The sequence below is a fragment of the Necator americanus genome, chromosome V (genome assembly GCF_031761385.1).
Source record: "Necator americanus strain Aroian chromosome V, whole genome shotgun sequence".
NCBI classification, from domain to species: Eukaryota; Metazoa; Nematoda; class Chromadorea; order Rhabditida; family Ancylostomatidae; genus Necator; species Necator americanus.
In genome coordinates, this window is record NC_087375.1 from 26,982,412 (window position 1) to 27,008,805 (window position 26,394).

Below are 26,394 nucleotides of genomic sequence, written 5' to 3' on the forward strand. Positions count from 1 at the left end.
CAGAAGGTGTCTCTGATGGAAACGTATGTGGGAGGGAAAGAAAGTTCAAAGGAAGCAATTATCAAGAGTGCACCACATTATGGGGAATTACTACTGCTCAAGAGTGGATAAGAAGTCTGGCGGCTGTACCTAATCCATGACATATGGATTTTAGTTAGTTTACGAGTTTTAGTATCACTTTCTTAGTGGTCCTATACACTTTGTACGGCTGTACTTTCTATTATTTAGGGCATGCTTCAGTAGAGTTGCAGAACGTAAATTGCACTTTCACTTTTCATTAATTTGCAACACGATCCAGAGATCCATCTCCGTTCCGCCTCGCCGGACTTCTTTTTGCCTCCTCAGTTTTGCTGCTGTACTCTGTGGTGGCGTCAAATCGACAACAACTCGTTTCAAGATTAGATTTTGATGTCTGGAACTGCTGGGAAACGTGATCACATCACTTTGCTGCGGGGTTTTTTGATCCGAGCGAAAAGGATCAGACATTGATGACGTTCCACTCAGCACCGGCCGTGGAGACGTGCTCGGCTGCGCATGCTGTTCCCCTAATACGGGCGTGTCTTCCGTGAAAGCCGGCCACGCCCCACTCATATCCTAGTCGGCATGAGATGCGGTGGTTGGCTATTCTTCTTATGTTAACTGTTGTATCGGCGAGACGTAAGTGATCACCTTATAGAGAACTCATTTCTTAGACGCGGGTAGTTAGATTCGATTTGCAGCTGAAGAACCGAGTTTACTGTAACATTGACCGAAATTGTGTTTTCACCATCAAAATAATACTAATTTTTCCTGATTGCCTACCTGCTCTTCGGGATGACTTTATACAATTTGAACTGTAGAACTGTAGGAAATACATTGATTTTTATAAATTTTAAGTTGTTATTTATTCTGTTCTTTTGAGTTTTTAGTCTTCCTAACTTCCAGATCCAAAACCTAGAACAAATTCGAGGACTCTAACTCTGCAGCAAGTGTAGCAGTCCTAAAATCCTCTCGTATCGGCTGGAACTAATTAGTTCTACGAGTTCTGTAAGCCGCCACCCATCCAAACTTTGTTACCTGAACAAAATTATATGTACAGTGTAATTTTGGCACGATAATTACTGTTTATATCGTTCCACTCGTTGTCTTGAGCTCTAAAAGTGAATAACAATGATTTTGTACAATAATGCACAGCCAAGAACGTACAGAAAGGGGATTGTCTTCTCTTGGATAAACTGCGCTAAAAAAATTACTCTACTTTATTACTGTTTTATTTTATTATTAATATTATAGGTTCCAAATCACAAACGATTTCTAAACTTTAGACTTTTCCTCAAAAAAAAAAAGACTTTCAATTGTGCAGACATTTGAAATGAATGGATTTTTTCTCTCCAATATTCCCCGATACTTTGCAAGTATATATTTATGTAGTTATTCAATTTATTACATATTTAGTTGGATATCAAAAAAAACCTTTCACGCCTACGGATCTCTTTCACAGTTATAATTATACTTGCTTAGATATCTTTTCGAAAAAAAACCTGCCCTTCAAGCTATCACCACAGAAATATCATGTTTCTTTATCGCGAGCACAAATAAGTCATTTAGCTTGTGATTATGAAAAAAAGATCAGTGCAACTATGACATCATCTATTTAAGTCTATTGACGTAATTTACATCGCTAGAACATCTCCTAATAGATGTTTACATAATTTCATACGAGAAAAATGATTCTAAGAAAGTCCATCTATTAGATTTTACTAGAAATTTCGATGGAAAAGTCACTGACTAGAGGCTCACAGTAGAGATTTTGTCAATTGTTTTGTCTTAAAAATTCGCACAATTAAAGGCATCACCCCACGAATCTGAGGTGGTACGGATTTCAGTTGGAGTATTCGTATACGGGATGGGAGACTATGGAGAGGGAGGTGATTCCGTCCATTTCTTCCTAATTGCCGTGAAAAACTGTCCGGAAGATACGGCTTCAGGCGTTCTGGCGCACTATTTTCTACAGGGAGTTCGACTGGAGCGCGCCAGCCTTGTGCGGCGCCGCATCTTCCGGGCCGTTTTTTACGGCAACTAGGAAGAAATGGACGGAATCACCCCCTCTCCATAATCTACGATCTCGTATACGAATGCGCAGATTCGTGGGGTGATGCCTTTAAGGAAATTTCTTTGCATTACAAGTTCTGCTGGGAACATCAATTTCAAAATTCCATAAAACTTAAGAAATTCAAGAAACTGCAGATATGAAAACGCCTCATAAAAATCTTTAGGTACTATTTTTTGAAGCTGTATTCTTTACGTTCCTGTGGTCAAGTTCCATTGATTTTTACATTGAAAATAAGTTCACTTTTTCTCGATGGAGTTACAGCGGTCCTTCACTGGTTGTAGGAAACAGCGGATGCGCGTCAGGCAGATAAAGAGCAGCGCGTGTAGCAGCGGACGCGTCGCGGTCGCCCGGGTTAACGCACTCGGTACACTCTGCGTTATGCGCGGAACAAAAAAATAACATGACGATATTCACCTTATAAAACTGCTTTTTCTTTGCTAACATACAATTCGAAGAGGATTACGAGAGATTACAGAAAATACTGAAAAGCAATCGTTTTCCAATTATGCGTGTAGTTTGTATAAGAAGATGAAAATTCCAGAATCACTCTCCACATTCCATATTTCTTTAAAAGTGGGAAATAAGAGTAGTTTTTCGGTTGACTAGCAAAATCAAGGAAATCGACAACTCCTTAATTTTCGATATTTTTGTATTTTCTGTGATCTCTCGTAATCCATTCCGGAAAAGTGTTGCTTCAGAGTGTTTTTTCCGAATTCCTCCGAGTTTCGAGCCCGGAATAGTGAGGAGGGTTTCGGTTCGAAAGCGCTGACCCAACTTCGATATATCTTATTTGCATCCAAATGACATCATATCGTATATATTGTCGTATTTGAAGAAGGATCATACGCAGTACTGTACTAATCCACAAATTTAATAATTATATCGGCTGCTATTGCTACGAAACTGCATAATCCAGCGGGATCATCTCGTACTTATTGTCTCAGCCATATTAACGTATATAAAACGTAATGTTTGTCTTTGTAAGCTCAGCGTATCGTGGATTTTTTGGGTCTGCTCTGCAAAGCCGCTCTTGCTTCATTGATCACAAAAAATAAGCTGAAAGGTTTTTTTTCTTACTTGTCCTTTGACTGACATAACTCCCACTCTCAAAATGGTCACGCAGCATTTAAAAACATTAACACACCATATTTCGAGTTGGTTTCTGGACATGTTCTAGAATTAATTCCAGAAAAGCGGGGTGAATTTTCAATTGTCGTAAGCATAATTTAAAAAAAAAGTGACCTATCAGTGTGACTACAAAGTAGGCATGGATATGAAAGGGTTTATAAATAGCAGTGGAACCAAATTCGTCATCGTATGAATCGGATGATGTGTTTTGGCCGAGTAACATCCTTTCCTCTGCACACAAAGTAACATGATTTGCTATGCGCGAGTGCGCCGTCGTAACACGCGTTGTTTTGTTACCAAATACGGACATAACGAGCTCGAATTTATAGGAGTTCTCAGCGGGAGACATTGGTTGAATCTCAGTTCGGCGGTGAATTCTAAGTGGTGTCCCCCGCTGAGAATATGACACCATTTGGACTTCTAAACGATCATTCGAAAACATTCAACCGTGTAAAAATGCTCGCCTAAATGGATCTCGGCGTTGGTGCAACAGAACACGCAAATGACGTGACGTACACTTGGATAGAGAGAACGTACGTTTAGGTCTCTATCCAAGTGTACGTCACGTCTAGGATTAGCCGAATCCTTATGGGGAATAGGTGCTTCCAAAACCAGCTGACTTCTTAGAAGAGCGTAGTCGGTGTCGGAAGCGTTCACACTTGCACAGATTTCGCGGCCTGTCACTCCTAGAGGTTCTTGTATTTATTTGATCATTGTTTTTTTACAAATTAAAATGAATAAATATGGGTAGGCTCATGCAGGGAAGCACTGATTACGCACAACTTCGTTATTAAGGAACCACTGGTCAAGGACCTGAGAACTACGAGCACGTGGTGACTTCATGTGGCCAACTACGTACAACTTGACCCAGCGTTAATGAATATGATGGCACATCAGCCAAGCTGTATGCTAAAAAGTAGAGTTCTGAACACGTAGGCCATCTCTGTGGGTCAGTTTAGCGGCATCGAATTATTCCGATCCCCTCACTGGATCTTGGCTAACTTCGTAACCTCTGGTCTTTTTCACGCCTCGTTAGCTGAAATCCGTATCATACGATAAGGAGGAGGGGAATTGGGGTCGCCAGCCTTTTCTAAAGAGCATAGATCAAGAGCTAATCGTAAGGACAAACATCAGACTGGACACAACTCCACATGAACTAAGATCCGGTTTAATGCCTTGAGGGGTCGATTTCCCCCCCCCCCCCCAATACGTGTACGCTTGAAAAACGCTTCTCGTATTTCTTTCGCCGTTTTAATGATGATTTGTAGAAATCGTTGAAGAAGTCCTTGGAAGAGACGCATCGCGAGTTTCTGCCTCATTTGTAATCACTTCGAAATGAAAGCAATGAGAAGAAATTCATCTCTGCTTTATCGGTGGAATTCTGAAATTCTGAAAATTCTGTTTCTGTCTGTAATTCTGAAAAGTCCAGCTGAAAAATTACTGTAGAGGCTCGAAAGTATTACTCAGAACCGAGATAAATCTCGATTTCACAAGCTGTAGCGATAACTACTCTGTCGTAAAGCGACAAAGCCCTCTGAAATCCCTCAACGCTCACGTGAGCACCAGCAGAAAGCACCTATTAGGTGCACAATCCAAGCGAATGAGAAGCGATTTGTTTGGAGCCAAATGGTTACTGATACGCATGTTTAACTCTTTTAATAAGGTAACTCTAAACTTTTTACCTTCTAAACTTGAATAACTTTTTTCCTCTTTAAAATAATGGAGCTCCGAATTATCGTTCCATACACATTTATTTTTTAGTAAACGACTACAAGGCGAACATTGTACTTCCCGAGAGTACTTTCCCATTAAATAAAAAATTGTCGCGTGGTTTCATCAGAAAAAAAACCGTTCCAGATTATTCGTCCAGGGAAATATTGAGAGCCCCACGAATCGACACGTGGTTTCCTGTGAAAATACGTTTCTCAAAATGTGTCCCTTTACAAAATCAAGATGAGTTCTGCAAACATTAACTTGAAGCAAGCCGCGTTCAGGTTAACAAAAGATTTTGCTGCTCCTGCACGATGCATGACATTATTTTTCTTAGTGTCTAGGTCGTTATGTGTTATTAACGACCTACACACTAAGAAAAATAATGTCATCCATAGTTGTTATTTGTTAGAAATTCTTCTGTGGACGTCATGGCTGCGCCGCTGAGGCGTCTGGTTTCCTTTGATGGCGCAGATCCGTGAATATATGAGGGAATTGTGGGTTTTATCACGGTCAACTGGCAAAGGGACCTTGGCCTCGGAAGTTAGCTCGAACACTTCGATCTCTTACTCCGCTAGTTGAAGTAACTCCTTACGCTTCCTTGCGCTCAACAGACTTCAATATTTAACCGATTTAGCGTCAGGAAACCATTCTAGGAATTATCCGCATATTTACATACAATACTACGTATGAACATTGAACAAAACAACATGACGTGAGCACCGCCGGCCGGCGTACCACGGAGTTATCTTTTCACAAAATTGAGGTTTCAGAATAATTCATCATATCATTAGATTCCTTTTTTTTTTGAAATCTATCCAAAATCGGCATCGATATCGATAAGTGTTGCCAACTTTTCGCCAAAAGCCCATAATTACAACTTATCATATCCTGAGTGTAATCGTGTCAGGCGATGACATCAGCCCGCCGATTAAGTCAAGTAAGTCATCATATCTTGAAGTTGTAGTTGGAAAGGTATTCAAGAGTTCAAACTTTCATATTTCATCAAAACGTCATGTAGCTTCAGTTCCCTTTTTGAAGTTGTTGGAATAAACCGGTTGAGTGGGCGTAGGTGGACCTTACGCTTGCCAATGGCCGAACTTTCAAATGCATCAATGTACAAAATAAGCTAAGGATATTTGGATTTATGTGTGGGCGGATGCACGGCGATTTCCCTTACAAGGTTTTCATGTGTTTCTAAATTTATCGCGATTGTACGTCGGTGTACTGGAAAGAGATGTGCGTAGCAGTAAAATGTCACCACTAAGTTCATCTTTAGCGGCATAGCTGAACACCAGTCAAAGCTTAAAGCTTTTGACTCAGGAAAACGCAAGTAAATCATCTTCCTCTTTTCCTCTCCATCTGTCATCTTACGAAGAAATGTGCTTCGTTAAATTCTGAAAATGGCGCAATAAATCCATGCTTTTAAGAAAACACAATCAAAAAACTCACCCTGAGCACTAGAGCCATGCATAACAGCTTTTAATGAAAACCCATTTTACGGCTTCAATGTGGTTTTGTTGGTGTTTTCAGATGAATGAAAAGAATCTTTTTCTGTTATTCATTGCAGTTGCGTTAAGGAATATCAACAGCAGGGGTTAGAGAGTAAATAATTTTTTTCGACAAAAAAAAACTGTCTACAACATCTTTTAAAAGTGATTTAGGAGAGGAATGCCAAGAAGAAGATTACATCAGCGTACGCCCATGCTATGATCCAACGCATTTTTTTCGTCCGAGCTTCACTTCCCTGGGTTACTCTCAAAAACACTTTTCCCTGCTGAAGTTATTAATAGGTCAGCACAAACTTAAATTTGTAGCGAATAGCGCACAAGTTCAAAGTTGTGGCACACAGGCAATTAGAAAGCAGCTTTTCAAGCAGAGTGACAAAAACACATCGACGTAGAAAGTTCTGCAAAGAGTTTGGCGGAATGAAAAAGGCCCAATTTCACTTGTTTAAAGATATGCTAAGCCTAAAGGAGGATGGTTGCCCTATCTTAATGTCCAGATGAATATCTCAAGCGGAACGCACAGAGCACGTGACAACAAGTCCCACAAATTCACTAACAAGAATATTCCCTATCTTTTTCTTGCATAATACCTTATAAGAGGTCGTTACTACGAAATATTTATGTTCCGGCACCTCCGTTTGCACTAAAACAGAGGAAAGACAGTAATCAGTCAAGCTTGCTAGAAAAATTGCAGTCGATAACGGCTACAGACCAATGCGGTCCAAGATCTAAAGGGCAGAAAAAAATCGGAACGAAGAAAATGCCCTTTTGAATACGCTTATTTCCGACACGGTCAGCGCAGCCATCCGGAGGTTTCTGAAGAAAGCTAATCTTGAAGAATCTGCAGCTATTGTAAAGCTTCTCCCAGCAATCTTATGCAACGACTCATATACGGTCGCCCGTATGACCGTATTTGCGTTACACCGGAGTGCATAAGAGATCCGGATAACACAGAAGGTGATTCCAGTTTCGTTGAATTCATCTGTTGTTCATCTGATTTCCTGTATGGAGTGTGGTGACGAAGACATAGGAGAAACGGCTACACCCCTGTGTTCGAGTTGAAGAATACCTGGGCCTCAAGACTTCAAAGTAAGATCACGATATTAACGCGCGGATCTACCAGTTTCGCGGCGCGCAAGACTCTGGAGGCTTTTTGGAGGCTCCACACTAACCGGCAAAAGATAAACCTCACGACTGCCTCTATATAACCATGGAAGCTCGCCTTCTATTCAGTGCTGCTATTTGATTGCGCCAGTAACCTTGCCTCGAGTATCTGGCAGCGACAGGAAAGTACTCCGATCCTGAAGAACGATCCGCACTTCCACTTGTAGCTATGAGAACCAACAGTAGTCTTGGAATTTTCTTTGTTGGGTAGGTACGATCGGGCGTCGGATAAGTCACGTTCCTCTCAGTCTCTGGAGGAGCCGAACCCGCCGAGTCGTTAGCGAAGAAAAAAGGATTATAGCAACCTCGTGTCCAGCTCAACTCAAGAGAACGAATGCTGCTAAAGTCCAATTTCAGTTTCGAAGGTTTCAATGTTAAAATTAGGGAAAAGGTTAAGCAGGTGCCAAAAAAGCGCTTTGGGCTCGTTATTTAGCATTTTATGGTACGATTTCTGGTTTGTAGAACGTTTTCTGCAAGATTTATAAAAGCCACGAAATTCTTCGCGTTTCTTTTGATTTCTCGCGGTGCAATTTTGGGGCACGGAAATCGTTACAATTTTTCATAATTCAGATAAGACATGACATGGAATTTGTGTTTAATCATACTGTAAGCTTGGATTCATATCGACAGAGAATTGTAATTGTTCGTTCCGGATATAAGACGTCGAATGACGACGAAGAAGAGTGACAAAGGGACGATTGTTTGATTCTTAAATTAGAAAATCCGATTATTCATAAAATGCCATTCAAATTTCTTGTGTGAAATGACGCGATGTAAAAGGAATTCCCTTTTTTGCCTAAGACGACGTAAAAACAGAAAATCTCGGAATAATCTTTCACGACGTCACTCAAGCTGCAAATGTAGGTTTTTTCTTTGAATAAACGCCCTTCTTCGACAATCGAAACCTCATCTTTTTTCACTTCCCGAAACATGGATACCTTCTTGGAATAAGCTAAAAATTCCTTTCGCACTAAAGCGAATTTGATTGAAAAAGTTTTTTTGTTGTCTAAATTTGAACTACTAGGTTTCTCCGCAGACGGTAACGGATATTGTGAGATGAAACGGAAATGAAGCGACAACCCTCAGAGTACTCTGAGAGATAAGTCAATTTTCAAGACAAGATGGATTGAACATAGACAGCCAAATGATCGCCTGTGAAATACTATCCCTGACTGGAGCTTTTTCCAGTATTTTCAATGTTTTCTTCAGAAAGTGCGTACTTCCTTTTTTCAGTGCATTTTCCCGCGTTCGTACAATTCCTAAGCGCTGATGACGTCATCGAACGGATAGCGCGCAGCTACGAGGAGGATGCAGGTCCAAAGTGAGTTCCTCCCCTGATATTCAGGATAGAGATATCTTTTCAGATGATTGCGCGTTAATTTTTTCTATTAATTGCTCACAAACCCCTGTATTCATTCTCATTTCTTCGGAATGTTTGGTCTAGGAATAGGAGCATGCCGAGAACACCGCAGCGGTCATGCGATTTAAAAAAAAATTGTAGAGATTGTGGCGAACTGTTCTCTCTTTATTGGAAATTATCGATTTTTAAGGAGAACCAACTCATAACAAGCTCTTAATTGTTTATAATTGTGTAAAACAAACTGCTATAATCTGCCCTTCAACTCCTACTTTCCTTAGAAAAAACCAAAAAAAAAAAAAAGAAATAGTGGTAGATGCAGAAAAATGCTGATTTTTTCGTGATTTCCCTTTGAAAAAATTCTAAGCACACAGCTCAAGTGTATTGGTGCAATCATTCAAACGTCACCATTTCCTGGCGAAGAAAGCACCAATTCCAGGAAAAAAGAATAAGTTAATCAATTTTTTTCGGAATGATTTGTTATCGCTCGTTTACGTCGTGATGATGCTTAAATGTGGCGTTTGAACCTCTTAGAAGAAAGCTAACCTATGTGTACATACACAATGACAAACAAGTGAAAAAAAAATGAAAGGAATAAAGTCTGCGTGCAACGTGCCTGGCGTTAGTGATTCCGGTCAGGAAGCGCTACTGCGGTCGAATTTGTTGAAGTTAACTCTTTAATTCAGAATTGTTTTGATGTTTACGAACGTGTGTCTCACCTCTACAGTAACTTGCGAGAGCTAGCCGAAGCATCAAATCAGTGTTTTTATGCTCTCATACTAGTCTGGTGAACACTTATTGGTCCCGCAGATATGAAGTGTTTGGTTGTCCCGGAGGCGGTTTCGAACCATCGACAATGCAGCTGCAGCGGAATCCTTAACCAACTGCGCCACATCCACCTTACATCTAAAATAGAAAATTTGTGAATAATGGTAACGTGAAGCCCAAAGCTAATCCCTACTTTATGTACACCAAAATAACTGAAAACATTTGTGGGCCAGCTTTGACTTTTCCAATGTGGAACCCTCTGGTCTAATGCCCCTGCGCCAAAAGTATGTTCACATCTAAAACATTAACTGAGAGGCATATTAAGAAATAAATGCGACGTTGATGGTATCGGAATCCAGAAAAGCTAGCAGATTCTGCTTTTAAAAGAACAAATGGGAAAGATGGAATTTCCCACCAGTATCCTCATTCCTTGACTGTTTCGTTTTATTTTGTTCTGCGTTTTTGTTACCAAGCAAAAGATGGTGCGGATAAATTGCGCAACATAATTATCAGAAGCCCACCTTACCCACTTCTGAAACGCATAGAAATCGTACGTGTTGTGAAATTTACCAATAGTTTCGAAAGTAGAAATGTAAATCTTTTAATCCACTGTTTCATTGAAGAAAGCGGTCATTTTTAATTTTTAATTTTTAATTTTAAAGCAGTGTTGGACAGGTGTTGGCAAAGTCATGATGATACCGCTTGTGGATTAAAGGCATCACCCTCGAATCTGAGGAGGTACGGATTTCAAGTGGAGTATTCGTATACGGAATAGTAGATCATTAAGAGGGGGATGATTCCGTCCATTTCTTCCTAATTGCCGTAAAAAAACGGCCCGGAAGATACGGCTGTGGGCGTTCTGGCGCACTATTTTCTACAACGAGTTCGATTTGAGCGCGCCAGCCTTGTGTACGCGCCGCATTGTCCGGGCCGTTTTTTACGGCAGTTAGGAAGAAATGAACGGAATCACCCCCTTCTCTATAATCTACTGTCCCGTATACGAATGTTCCACCTGAAATCCGTAACACCTCAAATTCGTGGAGTGATGCCTTTAACAGTAGCTCAGTTAATGGCCTTATTCGTGTATTATGACGTGATAGAGCCTTAAGATCTTTCGGATTTACCTATATTAGTGGTGTGGGAATGACAGATAGATCAACTTGATGAGCGTATACTTTTTGATCGCTGTATAATCCACCGAATTTCCCAGATGACAACCGCTCTGTTTTAATTTTTTCCCCTTTTTTGACGTATATCACGACGAAATCAATCGCGCCCAGTACTAACTCTTGGTCCTCTTGTCTTCCTCTAGTTTACACACTCTTTTTTTTTTCTTTTCTCGTTCTTTTGAAACACCGTTGAGCGTACAAATAAATAAATAAATAAATAAATAAATGGCTCATAGTGCGGATCTCTGTGCGAACATAAACGTGCCGTGACTGATTGTGGGAATCAGCTGACTTGTGGGAATGTGACGACATTAATCAGTTTCGCGAGTCACGTTTTCATAGAGGCGAAAACGAAAAGTAGGATGCAGGATCTGCTTGGAATAAAATACCGAGCGTACTTTTCAAGCAAAAAATCAAACCAGTAACTAAATTTAGGTGTTTAATCGTGATTTTGCATCTGGGTTTATGATTGAACCCCTCACACAACCCTAAAAGTTCCTGGCGTACGAGGTTAGAATGGATTTCAATGCATTATAATCCCATTTCTCTGACATTCCAGTAGTAAACAGATAAATATGCAGCTGTATTCACAACCACTGATTCTGTATCTACTAAACTGTCGCTTATTTATTTTATTACTATTGATTCATTTGTGTGGCTGGTGGTTCTTTTGGTTCTACTGCCCATCAATCCTTGTCATCCAGGGGATGTTTAGAGTTTTTGCTGTAACGACTGCTAATTAATCCCCGAACATTAAATGTAAAAGCCTTAAAAAAGGAAATAATTCTTTAAACGCTGCCTTTAGTGCATCCATCTCGTTGGCACAGCAACATGGCATACTACTGAGATTATTCATATGAATATCTCCTGGAAACGGAGAACGGATTCGACTAATTACTATGTACACGTTTTTTTTAGATCCTTTATGAAAAAACAACTTGCAATTAGTTGCAATTTAGCTGGTTTTTCATTTTTTGGAGAATAGTCGGTCAAATTTTGACTGAAGTGAAGAGAGAGTAAATTTCGTTCGAGATGTTCTTTTGTCCCACCGAATTACGCTACTCTTTTTCTGCTTTTAGCACTTACGAAACGTTTCTCGTTTCTTACCTTCTCTTATCTTATCTTCTTACTTGAAAATAAAGTAAAAGTTGTTCTTGTTGAGCTCTTCCGCAGACCCAATTTATCTTATTTATCTTACATGCCAGAAAAGTAAACAAAGTAAAGTAATTCAGTAAAGTAAGCTGTCTTCTTTACCTTATGCTCACATGCGGTATCGCGTGTTAGTTGTTATTGGATACCTGGATTTCTGATTATTTATACGGGTTTGACGCAAGCCTACTCTTTAGTCATCCAGAATTTCTCAGATCCTATGAATTCGGCCAAAACCGGGGGCACAGCAATGTGTTGCTAATAAACTGGTTAGATCTAGATATGCATGATATACAATAGGAAATTTTCCAGTTGAGAGGGAATTCATTTACGAGAAGCATTGACGAAAAAAGAGAAGGCTTTGTGCAAGTGACGCTGCCTAGAGTTCACACTTTCTGGTAATATTCTTGAAATTTCGCAGATTTCGCTGAGTACTAATTGAAGCGCTGTAATCCTAGACCCATTAAGCATCCTCCAGTTTTAGTTACTAAGTAGTGTATTACTTTAAATGGAGGATTTTTTGTCGCAAATTATAACCTTTCCGTATTTCTCCAAAAACTACAAAGATAAATCCAATAGATCCGATTAGACAGCATCTTACAGTACAGACAGATTATAATTTAGCAGAAAAGATAAAATTGCGGAAAAGAATTATCTACATAATCTAAACTCTCCAAATTTCAGGCACGAGAAACCTCGACCACTACGATTCGGACGGTGATACAAAGTCGTCAGAATATCAATACATTGAATAAAAGAGGCTCAACGTTGAGTTGTGTTTTCAAAGGTCGAATGAATGTATTAGGAGTGTTCACGAAAGATGACATAACACTTTAAGATCACCGCGAAATCAACAAGTAAACAATGAGACGTGGGAAAAAAATCAACATCTTTTTTCTAAGTAAATAAATTCAGAAGTATTTGTTAGTCGCAGTAGCTACATACTTTATATGATATGATATTATAGAAAACAAAAGAAATAACTTACTTTACATAAACAGCGTGTCGATGTAATGGAATAGCGCCTCTTATCCGTATATTCGCTGAGGTGAGTCGTCCTTGAATATAGCTGAGCCCATCCCGTTCGATATTCCGCTAGAGCTCACACAGAATCTGTCTACTCGTCGCTGTTCCATATTCTGCGAAACGTTATGTCTCGACTGAGCGTTACTCTTAACACCAAATGTCCTCACATCTTCCTTCACCACCTCCGTAAAGAATTTTCTTTTACATCCGTTAAGTAGTTGAATGCAGAATTGGTCTTAGCGCATCTTTTCTGAATATCTTTCTTGTAGTTGCCGTTGTTGTTTCGCGTACAGCCTAGGTAACAGAACTCGACAACGAGCTTGATCAGTTGTATGTTAACTCTGATTCGTGCTGAGAGTCTCGCTGAGACCTACATCTGCTCACACCTACCAGGACAAGGTCGCAAAGCGTTGACTGCCGCTTATTTTGATACAAATTCGAATACACGTGACAAATTCGGGCTGTTTTAAGCTAATTTCACTACATCGACAGCACAATCGAGGTTCACCAAGAGACGTGCAGACGGTGCTAAAACGCTGTTCTTCTCATTTTGTCATCGACGGCAATGTTGAACAAGAAAGATCCCGCGACGGCCTCTTTGTCTTATTCTTCGCTACTTCGAACGTTGGAGTAAATCCTACTGGTGTTCGGCAGCAGTAGTCTTTCCTCTTATCATGTCATCGATTAGGAACTTCTCTGGAATACCATCGGCGTGAAGACGATCTCGTTGAAAAGAGTCAAAAGCGGTTTCCAACTCTAGCAGTGCTAACTGCATAGGTTTCGAGCACCGGTGCCACTTTTCAATCACTCTCTTGACAATAGACACCAGCTCAATCGTAGATCGGTTAGGATGAAAGCCGGCTTGTTCATCAAATGTCGTTCCTTCGCGATGTTTGATAGCCTGGCTAGGGATAATCCGCTCCAAATCCTAGCGTACATAACACGCGGCAGTGAGAATCCTCGATAGTTCCTAGTCTCCATGACGAATAACTTTTTGTGGAGACAAATTATGATGGAGTGTATCCGCAGGTCAGGTGTCCTTTCGTCAATCTATATTGAACAAATAGTCTTCGTCATCTCACGAATCCCAGAAGGAGGAAGAGATTTATGCATTTCTGCGCTAATTTCATCGTCTCGGATATGCACCAGCGACAACCTCAGACAGAGTCTGTGATTGTGACTATAGTGTACGTCTATCTTTGGACATGCTCGAAGTCAGGAACTGATGACGCTTGTCGGTTTATCAAGGCGATGAAATGATCCATCCAGGTATGTGGTATTGCTTTCGGAAAGCAACACCACATACCTGGATTTCGGCAGTGTTTAGGATAAGCGAACACCTCTTCATTTTGTCGCTATACTGCCTTATCAGAGTATACGCTTTTCCCAGGTTCTTGTCCTTCACCGCCCTCTCTAACTCCTTCGCCGTCGACGTCCATTCGTTCTTGCAACTTTTTCCTCGGACGCTTCTCCTGACTCAGAGAGCAAGTAGTGTAGGCGACACATGCAGAATCGTACGTGCATCTAGTCTCCGGAAATGCAAAGGCGAAATTCCTCCTAGGTATCAAAACCGGGAACTTAACTTCTTGATCTGTACTCCAATATTTACGTCCCGCGGAATTTCTTTCTGCACTCCTCGTCATTCAGACTTATCATGTCGATCTTCGGTTGGAGTTGTCCTCTCCGATACTTCTCTGGAACCCTAGCTTCAAGTTGAGAAGAACTGGGCGGTGGTCGGAATTGAATACGATGTCCTACACAGCTCTAGATTTTCAGATACCAGACAAGGATAAGTTTCTAATCAAAACGTAGTGAAGCTGTAGTTTAAGGATAGTCATATTTCACTGGCGCTGCTCTCCTGGCATTAAAATGGTTGTCCTTTGCCACGTAAGATGATGGCGCCGACAATTTCCTTGAAATGTTGAGGCAGTGATGAGATTCGGTCGTTTTCGCGGAACGATTGCTGATGACTGGTTTGGTTCGCGGGATAGTACCATTTTCTAAGCATATCATACTGTTGTCCGACTATCAATTTTGCTTTGTGATAGCCTTCAACGATCTCGTGCGAAGACTTATGGTCCACAGATTGTGTCCTCTGCGATTGTGACAAATTGTATTCAGTAGCTGTTCAAAGGCGCTTCTTGATGACGTAGAGTCAAATTCCTCCACTAGGTTACTGGTTGTAGTTAATAGTTGTTGTTCCTTACCCTGCGATGCTCGTCACCAGCAATGCAGCAGACGGCGCATGTTAATTTCATAGCATTCTGGACAGAGCAATTTGTTCGAGTTCGCTCGACAGCGATCTGCGGTTCAGCGTTAAGCAACGAATGATTGTAGCCGAAGATTCTATATTTTTTTCACGCGTTAAATCTACGAGACTATAGGGTCTGGCAATGTGCTAGATAACAGCACTTTTTTGCTATATTTGAGAAGTTTGCGCCATAAAACAGTGCAAGAAATATAGCACAAACGCCCCAAAGGCGCATACTCAGGCGCCTAACTACGTTTAGTGAAACTATACCACCACGTAGGAAACAAACAGACTTGTGTGTGCAGCCCCGAAAGTACACGAAAACTTGCAACTTGGAGGTTAAGAGGTTCTGTGACAACTCAATTCGCGTTAGAAAAAACATATCATATACCGATCAAGCGAAATAGCCTCTAGATAAGCAGCACTGAAACAAGGAACTTAACCGGATGACTTTACGTGTGCTGGATCAATAGTGTTAATCGATTTGTTGGGCAGAAACTTGAATTAAAAAAATCACCCCAAAGAATTACCTCTAGCTGTGTACTTTTTTCATAGTATGAAGAGAACTGGCCTCTCGGTAGGTTTCCTTGCAGTAGGACAACTAGTGCAAGTGGATAAACGGGACTTTGAAGGCATCCACTGTAGCTCAGCTCTTTACAGGACAGGTTACATATGCACATAAACTCCACCTATTGGTTCCTTTATTCAATTACTTGACTAGTAATTGATCATCTTGATCACCTTGATCACCTTGACTCTCGCCTTCTTCTAATTGATGAAGCGGGCTCCGTTTATTCCTCCATTTGTCCGATCGCATGCGAGAGTAATTGATTGGTTTCTTCTGCCACGTGGCACACGAAAAGCATCCAATTTTTATTTGAAGGGGTTTGTTCAGAAGTCCAATCTTAGATCTGCGGTCATCCTGTACTGGGTTTAGTAGCGCGTAATACCCAGTCACTCACGGAGCTGGACCAACGGTTATCGTTTAAACGCATCACGTGTCCAACCCAACTTATCTTGTCACCTTGGAAAACACGATGGTATTTGTCTTCGATCGCTGACGTAAAATAGAACTTTGAATCGTGTCCCTCACTTGTGTGAAACGGGGTACTTCTAGCATCACTCTGACAATGACGCTGACCGCACTTTTTTCCTGTTTGTGAAGTGTTCAGGTTTCTGACATGTAGGTCAAAGCAAGAGCTACATTAAAGAGGTGTTAAAGAGACGAGCACGATGCGAAATTATACGCAAGAAAAAGTGACTAACACTACGCTATACAATTACTGTGTGCGTGAGTATAAATTCTCTTGAAGTCTCCAATCATTTCCTATGCAGGGTGCATCTCGAAGTAAGATTCGCTTTTCAGGATGGTTACGGAGGTAAAACATGTTTATGGAGAGGGGATTCATTTGTGATTACCGAAAAAAACATAACTTTTCAAGAGATTAACAGCAAAGGAAGTGTTGACAATATCAAGAATTTATCACGATTGGCAGCTTTAAATTACGACCGAAATCAGAAAACTGTCCAATTCTAAAACGAAGAGGATAGAATTCTCAAGCAGAAAAAACTTTAGTCTCTCGTACTTCAATTATTTTGAGAAAAGTTCTCTTTCTCTAGTTCACGTTGATTCTTCCAAGGGGCAAGAGCAGCATAATTCAAGGAAAACCCATCTCTATCCAATTTTTTTTTTCAGTGGTAGATTTGTGGGAAACAATTTCGACCAACAGCGCAGCGTTGCTCAACATCCGTTAATTATTGTAAACCAGTCTGAACGTCCAGTTAAAGCCGAACTTCAGACATTTTGGTGGTGTTCGTTTCGCTCGCCTTCACTGATCTATAAAAATTGATAGTAGTGGCATTTTCTCTAAAACCAGAATTTGGTTTTGCTAACAGCGCTTTCTTGTTCTTTTTTTCAAGCAAATGATTCCAGCTTTCTTTGTAAACGCATCAGTTCTACATTTCGAGAACATTCAAACTTTAACTTCAGACACTCCTTCCATACCAATATCATCACAGTGTGAAAGCATTACTCGAAGTATGGGTTTCCTCCTGTTTCCCCCAAGAGTTATTACAGAATGATGTGCTATTGCGAAATGACGTGAAGTGAACCTGATTACAGTACTGATAAAAACCAGTTCCACATGTGAACTGCTGGGTACTATTTGAGCAGCCGTTTGCGTTCCCCTTTCCACTTTCTGAAAAACCATGTTACCAACCTGAGGCAAACGTGAAAGGAAATAGACATGGGGAGTCATAGGGGTGCAACACATCAGCATGAATATGAAGCAGTTACAACATGTACACGAAGTTATTTCGAGATATACAGCCCGACGGCCCAACAGCTCGACGCTGTAGGTCCCGTCGGACCCTATCTTATAGCTTTCTGGCGTCGTCGCCCCATTTCGACTCCGGTGGACCCATCGCACCCCCTTTCCGAATTTCGTATATACAAACACACGATAGAATAAGCCCGTTATTATACAGAATGATAGTTTTCGACTGCCTGACCATCTGTCAGCTGTTCCTCTTGGAGAGAATGAAAAGGGGTGTTAAGCTAACAATAAACCCTATTTCGTCAGTGGAAGTTCCATGCACGATACGCAGGGCTTACCAGCTTATCTGTTGACGTTTACTGTGGATATGAATCTTAATTCAGGATTGAGCTATGGGTTATGTTGGTCAAAGTGGATCACCGAAATGGATAGCAAATAAATTATAGGGTGAGATCAAGCAAGACATTGCATCGGGATAGCTGCACTTTCCTAACTCCCTCAAAAATAATTCTGAGAATTTAATGGTGGCAGACTACATACATGCTACGTAACCGTGTAAATCATTTTTACGCCTTGCTCCCTATATAGTTCACGACTAGTTTTTTTGCAGATCATGTTTATTTTTTCCAGTAAGAGTCATCCGAACGAAAAAAAAAATGCCGAAAACGTATGGGAAGTGCTATTTGGAGAGCTACAAATGGTTGTTGATTTTGGCTTTTTCGAGACACAACCAGCTAGGACCCGACAAATACTTAGACCACCAAAAAGACAAAATGGACACCAGAATTTTCCATTCACAAAGTATGGACTGAGAGCGAACACCTCGTTTTGGCATGCTAAAGCTCGCTCAAAAATAATTCGAGTCGAAATCAAAAGCTCCACGAGGAACTATCGGCAGTAAAAGACTATTTGTGGCATTTAGTTTTTTTTACGACGATTACGGAGAGATGAGCGGAACCATGCCACATCCGTAAATCCACAATTTCATCTCTACCTTTCTCCGTGGTTTCCCTCACCATGTCGGATTCGTGGTGTGCTGCATTGAACATTGATCTGAATTTTTTCTCCAAACTTGGATTTTCTTGTTTCCCGAGCGAGGTATGTGGAATTTATTCGTTTTTGAAAAGGAATCTGGGTAGGTGAAATGTGTGTTGCTTGACGAAAACACCGACGGATGAGTTGACTCCGGACGAACTCTCACTGAGGATCGTCTAGAATGGGTTCAGAAAGGGTTTTTTTTCATTGTGGTCTGGCACGATTTTCTGTCGTGTTAGTGTGATAACTGACTCCGTGGTCCGAAACACTGCAGATAATCGTGTCGACCACGGCATCAGTGCAGTGACTAGGTCAAACACGCGTCATACGCTTAGTTGTGGAAGTCTGATTATGTACTATCCAACAATTTTGCCAAATTGTCCATCAATTTTCTGGGAAAAGAACTTTGTTTCACATGACGGTATCAAAAGAACACAAAAACATTGGTAAAGCTAATATATTCAATACTTTAAACTGGATTTCAAATAACTCTACAATGTTGATTGGTTTTCAAGACCAAAACTATTTGATTTTTTTTATTTTTCAATAGTAGATCAGAATAACATTCTCGTAGATTTATCACACACAATACCGAATATAAAGACGAAAAGGTAATATTTTCTACTCATACTTAGGACCATGAGCCTCGTACTCTGAATCGTATCCGGAATTCTTCCAACCTTTGTTCTCTCCTTCGCTGCCGTAGTAGGACTTATCCTCCTTATGCTCACTGGATTCATATTTCTTGCCGTATTTGTCGTACCCGGAGTTATCCTTCAAGTCTATTATTGAAAAGGAGCTGTGGCAACATTAAATGGGACAATTCGCCTACCGTACTATACTTATCGTAGCTGTCCTTATGGTGCATGTCTTGTTCGTCGTGTCCTTTCTTGTAACCGCCTCCGGAAGAGTCGGAAACGTACTTTGATTTGTGCTGTGCGTCTTCGTATCCTTGGAAAAAACTAGTTCAGCTCGGAGAAATTGAACTCTACGGACTCTAGAAACGAACCTTCAGATCCGTAGTATCCTCTTTTATACTCGCCATCTGGCCCGGATCCAGAAGCAAAGTACGAGTATTTCTTAACGCTTTCGCTGTCTGCAAAAGCAGTAGATGAGAGAAAAAAACAAAACGAACAAAATGATCTTGAGGTAAAAATTTCACTCAAATCTCTATCCAAAACTGTATTCGTTGTACACCAAGTGTTCTACATCCAAACGAAATAAATATGTAGAGAATAGAGTAGATTTTTGCTCCATTCGTTTCATAGTTCTACGCTTCTTGAAATTCTTGGACTTGGGGCCTCACACCAAAAATACCACTCACCTGCTCCAAAATTTATGAAAGACAGGTTTTCTTGCGGCGAAACTATAGATAAGAAAAATTTGAAAACCGTTTCCATTTTCACCCCTGTTTCATAATACTTCGAATCAGAAGCAGGATTCTCAGAGGAAACTATTTCACCTCAGTTTCCCGGCACAAATACTTCAGAATAACGCTAGGAAGGTTCTATGGAAACAGTTTTCAAGTAGAAAGTGGTCCATTCTTTTTGGAAAAAGGGTTTTTCCAAAAACTTGCCAACCATGTCCATGTTTGCCGCCTGCTTCGTAGTACTTCGAATCATGACCATACTTCTTGCCCGAGTCGTAGTATTTCCCACCTTCCTCTTTTCCGACATCTCCTTCAATCCGAACATAAATCACTTTCTGGGCAGGAATGTTTTAAAAGCACCGAATGTAAAGTGTACCTTACCGTATTTCGACTCTTCGTGCTCTTTATAGCTATCGGTATGGCCATACTTATCGGAATCGTGGTATTTGGAGCCATCTCCATGCTTACTGTAGTAATTTCCATAGTATTTGTCCTAAGAAATTGTCTTCTCAGGGTAAATTTCTCGTAGTAGGTAGCAAAACAGGGAAGACAGTTGAAATTGAGACATGTATGCTAAATTGTAAGCATAATCACTCAAAATAACAAGAATAGGATTTTTCGAAACTCACTTTATTTCCATAATCTTTATCGTGCTCATCGTAATACCCTGGATGATGGTGATGATGAGGGTGGTGATGATGTCCGTAGTACGGAGGAATGTAGCTGGCTGACGTTAGTACTGTTAGGGTCAAGCTGATCAGTAGAGTATCTACCATTTCGACTAGGATTGTGTATGTATGTATTCAATGAGGATCACGGAAGTGAAAGCGGAGAAAGACGATTTGATATGTCAATGTTGTCGCTGTGGTTTCGTATATATACACGCTCTGACAGGCTCATTTCTTGCAAGTGGAGCGCTTTTTTCTCTTCTAATGACTGACAGATAACAGGTACCTGAGACAACACTAACTCACTATTATGATTCTTTTTGAATGGCATGTGTATTCGGGTCGCGTGCAAACGTATGAATCAACGGAAGGCGGCGATATCAACCTCATGGAAAGTTGAGCTTCAATGTTGGCATCCTAAAGCACTCCAGTATTAAATAAAAACTGAATCTGGGCATCCTGTCTTCATTCTCGCCTATCCTAACGGAAACAGAGGTGATCACCTATGAGAGTTTATTATTAGGTTGAATCGAAAGTTCTCGGACAATGAGGTAGTGATGAGTTCTAGAGATCATCATCGAAAATTCCATCAAAGATAAAAATTGTTCGGGACGCCCAATGGAGTTGGATTTGGACTTGCTGCGGAGACAGATGGAAGCCGATCCGGATCAAACCACTCGCGCACTAACAGTCGCTCTTGGGATGAGTCGAACCACAGTTGTTCTCGGATTGAAGTCAATCGGCAAGGTGCGAAAATTAGGTAGATATGTACTACATGGGTGCTCTGTATGACATGGACCACCGCGCTGAAATGACACCTCCCTCACGCTCAAGTGCACCAACAACAGTGACGTTGGCACCTAGTCACCGGTGGTGGTGGATTCCCTATTCTAACATTCACTGACGTCCCTAATGGGTTAACAAAGGTGCGGATGCAGAAGACGTGCTTAAATTCAACGCACACACCAAAAAGGTTATGCTCCGCATCTGGTGGAGCATACACAGCATTTTGCACTGGGAGCTGGTCGCTGAGGGATTTTCAATGACCGCAAACATATACATTGAGCAACTGAGGAATTTAAAGACATATCTTGAAAATGCACGCCCGCAGCAGCACGAAGTCCACTTCAGGCACGACAACGCTGGGCCGCACATTGCAAGAACAATCGAGGCTGAATTGATGAAGTTGGGCTGGACCATTTCCCACCCAGCAGAAGACCAGCGATGCCAATGGGACATACTTCAAAGTTCAAGACAAAGACTCACAGTTAGAAGTATAAAGGATAAAGTTTCTGGCGTTAATCAATCCGCTTGGGATGCGCCCTCTCTTTCACTTCAATTCAGAATCTTTGAGGTTTACGAACGTGTAGCTGGCCTCTACAATGACCTGCGGTGGCTAGCCGATGTGTCACGTCAGTGTTTTTATTCTTGCGGACAAGTCCTGTACCAATTTATCGAGGGATGAAAGGCTTGGTGAGCACTAGGGCGGACTCGAACCTCCGATCGATCGCGCAGGAAGCGGAATCACTAACCGCTACACAACACCCGCCCGACGCACATTTATCATTTAAAAATTGTAAGATAAATGAAAATAATGTCAATTTGTCTGAGCACTTTCAACGCAACCTAATACGTCAGTTCCTCATTATAATTACTTGTTGTGATAGAACTAGCAATAAGAATTAGAACGGATGCAATGATATTTTCCCATTGTTAGAGAGTAAGTTCTAGTTAACTTACAGTGATGGGTTTATAGCAAAGCATATATTCAGGTGTCATCCTTCACCGACTTAGTGGCTACCATCACTAGTTTTTGAAGAGGTCTCCGCTCTGTCGCCATCGGTATTTTCATCACTTTGCCTGCTTTTCAGCGCTGAATTCCAGGAATCACAAACAATTATTGGCGAATGCTAAACGAAGAAACTAGCTTGGCCCAACTTGCACCAATCTCGCAATAAAAAGCTTGAACTAGACAAAAAGTACACCAAAAATATGCAAATCTGCTAAGGCAGACTGAAACGAGAATTAACTATTGCGATCGCAATGTTATATTAGAACCGTAATATCAAAGGAAAAAATATAGAAACAAACATAAAACATAATAACAATTATAAAACATATAGCAACTTTGCCTAATTGATAATTGGTACGGTATGAGCCAAAACTAGAATTATCTTCCTCGATACACCATTAGACCAAAAGTAGGAAGCTAGATAGGAGAGAAAAGTAATCCTTCCGTATAACTCATTTTATCTCCTTGGGACCTCATCTGAGCATATAGAGAGCAGAGAAATCATTTATGATCAGAGAAGATGTACACTGGGAAGGTTTTTTTTGTAGCGATCATTGCTACAGGAATCATTACCGTGATGACCATTTATTCTAAAAAAATTATGCTGATTCATGAGTAAGGGAAGACTCAGGACAACTACAAAGAATTCCACTGCCATTCCCTTTCCTCATTCACATTCGCTTTCTCCGGCTCACTTTTTTCAATATCATTATCGCGCATCGTGCGTGATCCTGAAACGTGTTTTAGAGTATCATAAAGAAGTGTTGAAACAGTTACTTTCTTGTTTTTGAGCATTTTTCAATGACGAATTCGAACATACCAAGGCTCAGAGGTTCTTAAGTGAAACCTTATTTTGCTTTTTGGCCTAAGGTCCTGTGGCCTTTAAATGCTTGTCAGAGAAGATTTGCGATCTTGCCTTCTTAACAGTTGCTAGTGGCGCCTTAAAAATAACGAATTGTACCCTATACATTTTTATAATAGTACAATGAAAGGGAGTAACAACTAACAACGCTCAATTCACCTCCATTTTGTTTTTGAGATAAAGACGAAGGAAGGACAAAAATAGAGAAAGTTAAGGTACTGTACTGTTTTCAAATGATGTTCCATAACGTTGTGGCGATCCTGCTGCTGTGGGTGCTCATAGTCATCAGCGGAGGGTATGCAAGTTTCTTTTCTTCCTGATTCTGAAAAAAAAAAACGCAACAAGCAACAGCATTTTAATGGATGTCTGGAAGTAGGGTTTTTTATGCTCTCTGGTTTTTAACACCACATTTTTGTTGACTGGATTTCTACAGAAAGGAACTAAACTTTTCAAGCAGTCTCACTCTTTAAGCATCTCGATTTTCAAAGCGAATCCACTCATTTTGTTGAGGACCCCATGGGACCATTTCACAGAAATACCTATACGGTCTGGTCGGAACTTTTAGCCTCTTTTGGACTCCCTTTTTGCCAATGGTGCAATAGGCCAGCCTTGGTTGAGGTGCGAAAATAGCCGGGCCGCTGAATCAGATAGAAAAAAATCTCGAATATCTTTGGAAATGATATCATTCAACTCGAAATGCTTTGGCCAACTCGATTTTTTGTAAATCAAAGAGCATAATATTGAAATAGTCGCATAAAATTTAATGGTAAGCTTCATACTCTTCCTTTCTATGGAATGTTATGAAAAGAAGGTGTTATAATAGAGCGAGAAAATCTATTCAGAAGAAAAAAACTTTATAAACTAATGTACATTAACTGCTTTAAGAGTTCTGCTTGGGTTCTTTCGATTTGAACTCTGCTCTGGTGATTAACGGAGGTGCAAAGTAGAGATGAAATGAAAGGAAAAAGACGGAAAGTGGGATATTCAAACTTTGCGATACTCTAGCGTACGAGCGGGGTTCGTCTGTCTGTATACAATACAAATCTCACAAAATTCAGGAATAGTTGTGCTCAACCGCGATTATATAGACTGTTTTGACAACTTCTTTCCTTGCAACAAACGTTCGAAGTAAGGACGAACTGCTATTGTATACAACAATTAAAATGACTAAAAAAAATAACAAATCAAGAATTTCAAGTACTCACCTACAACAGTTTCGTGCTGTTCTGACCAGATGTGAAAGTTTGAGTCTCTGAACACTTTTTCAACTATAACCTTAGGCTATGTTAGGTTCCGATTATTGCTTTTTGGCACATATTTGGCTTCATTTTGCTCCTTTCTCAACAATATGTCGGTTTTTGTATAGATCTCAAAGAGAGGAATCTAATGATATATAAGTTGTCCTGAAGTTTCCATTTTGTGAGCAGTTATGAGCAAGCGATGGTGGCCGATGGTGCCGCACCGTCACTCACCGTCGGTTTTTCAATGTTCATGCAAAGTATTGTAGTTAGTGACGTCAACTACGCACAGTGTTTCGAACAGCGTAGCGTGTCTCTGGAGTTTGACGAAAGTGATTTGTTGGTAGGAGCGCTCAAGACTGCTTATATCAGTCATTCCTATTTTGGTTTTACTCTAGTACAACGCGAAGAAGGGACCAATAGTATAAGAATGTTTGTTAATCCCCATTTATCTATTCATTCATTTTTTGTATAAATTCTCATTTTGTGTAATAATAACAGCAGTACTACGAAAGTGACACGAGAAAGGCATAAAAGTACCTAGACGAGAATAAAAAAAAACAAAGTTTGAGAAAAGACTAGTAGAAACTTTGGAAAAAAAAAGCTGCGCACAAGCTATATAATAAGAATTATCAAACACAAAACGGCACGTGATTCCAAGGTAGAAACAAACAAAAAGATCAGGGAATTCAAAATATGAAAAATACAACAACGGATGTAAAATATCTCCACGACGATGCACTGCTGAGGTTCACCACCGTCTATGAATGCAGGAATACAAAAGTTGGAAATTTGCTAAAATCAGAGTGTTTTGATTGGCGTTTAGAACAACCACCAGCCTGAATATCCTGCTAACGAAGGAGTTCAGAATTTTTGTGGTTCCCGCTACGTTCGCCTTCACTGGTTAGTAAAAATTAGTGATGACGCTCTTTGTGGATTTTTGCCAGAGAATTGATTTTTCCTTTCCTAACGTTGCTTGTTCTTTTCGTTTTTTAAGAAATTCAAGCAATGATGAGAGATTAGGTTTTCTTCCTTATGAGGCAGTACATCCCTTGAATAATATTCACACTTAATTTTACACCTATGCTCCTTTGATAGAGGTTACGATTTGGGAACCAAATTCAAAGCATTTGATTTTACGTTCTTTTCTCCAACAATTGCTATAGGATCATGTACGAACATAAAATGACGTCAACGTCATCATCATACTGGCAAGGTTAAGCTTCTACGTCACATCGCGTGATCTGTTAGCTACTATTTAAATAGCTGTTTGCATCCCTATTTCTAAATTCTGGAGAAAGATTATCACCGATCTGAGGGAAACGTGCAGTGCATTAGAAATGCAAAGGAAGTACATAGGGATGAAAGGCAACACATGCAGTTATCACAGCTATAAAACACTTCACAACGTCTCATTCGACTTTTTGACAAAGTCGCTTCAAATTATTTCCCGGTTGTTGTACTGTTATACCAATAATTGCGCTGACTCCAGTTTTTAGCTTCGTCGCATCAACTGAGCAGTCCTGGCGCTTTCTAGCGTCGGCGCAGCAATTCTACGCAGTCGGAGGTCTATTTCCTTTCTAATATTTCGCTCTACACGCATATACATATATTCACGTGATAAACTAATCCCGTCAGTATGGCATAATACTCCTTCCTTCTATACCGCTATAACATCTAACATTTACATCAACACCTATAACATTTTTCTCGCCGTCTTCTCCCAACATTTAATATAGAATGGTGTGCTAGCGCTAAATAATGTGAAAGTCATTATCATACTGATAAAGGCAAAGATTAACAACTAGCTCTTAATAAAGCGGACATGCGTG

At 40.4% G+C, this 26,394-nt stretch overlaps 4 protein-coding genes across 6 annotated transcripts; 1 reads left to right on the top strand and 3 right to left on the bottom strand.

The window, feature by feature from the left end:
* Positions 1–267: 267 nt before the first annotated feature.
* Positions 268–591, bottom strand: RB195_015344 (uncharacterized protein; the record flags this gene model as incomplete). Its single annotated transcript, XM_064206013.1, has 1 exon — positions 268–591. The coding sequence occupies one exon, from the start codon at positions 589–591 to the stop codon at positions 268–270; it is 324 nt and encodes a 107-aa protein (XP_064061894.1).
* Positions 592–608: 17 nt separating this feature from the next.
* Positions 609–12,766, top strand: RB195_015345 (uncharacterized protein; the record flags this gene model as incomplete). The annotated part of the gene is made up of 4 exons (XM_013445750.2): positions 609–657; positions 6,595–6,723; positions 8,836–8,923; positions 12,730–12,766. The coding sequence occupies 4 exons, from the start codon at positions 609–611 to the stop codon at positions 12,764–12,766; spliced, it is 303 nt and encodes a 100-aa protein (XP_013301204.2).
* Positions 12,767–19,254: 6,488 nt separating this feature from the next.
* Positions 19,255–22,449, bottom strand: RB195_015346 (uncharacterized protein; the record flags this gene model as incomplete). Of its 3 annotated transcripts, XM_064206016.1 has the most annotated exons (9): positions 19,255–19,407; positions 19,466–19,584; positions 19,643–19,729; positions 20,214–20,312; positions 20,384–20,495; positions 20,569–20,575; positions 20,632–20,729; positions 20,977–21,087; positions 22,411–22,449. In XM_064206016.1, the coding sequence occupies 9 exons, from the start codon at positions 22,447–22,449 to the stop codon at positions 19,255–19,257; spliced, it is 825 nt and encodes a 274-aa protein (XP_064061895.1). The 3 variants fall into 3 exon arrangements, with proteins under 3 accessions (XP_064061895.1, XP_064061896.1, XP_064061897.1); XM_064206015.1 differs by lacking the exons at positions 20,569–20,575; positions 22,411–22,449 and having other exon boundaries at positions 20,977–21,001; XM_064206014.1 differs by lacking the exons at positions 20,569–20,575; positions 20,977–21,087; positions 22,411–22,449 and having other exon boundaries at positions 20,632–20,778.
* An 878-nt stretch (positions 22,450–23,327) lies between these two features.
* RB195_015347 (uncharacterized protein) lies at positions 23,328–24,938 on the bottom strand (the record flags this gene model as incomplete). Its single annotated transcript, XM_064206017.1, has 4 exons — positions 23,328–23,402; positions 23,549–23,646; positions 24,530–24,576; positions 24,853–24,938. The coding sequence occupies 4 exons, from the start codon at positions 24,936–24,938 to the stop codon at positions 23,328–23,330; spliced, it is 306 nt and encodes a 101-aa protein (XP_064061898.1).
* Between the last annotated feature and the right edge of the window lie 1,456 nt (positions 24,939–26,394).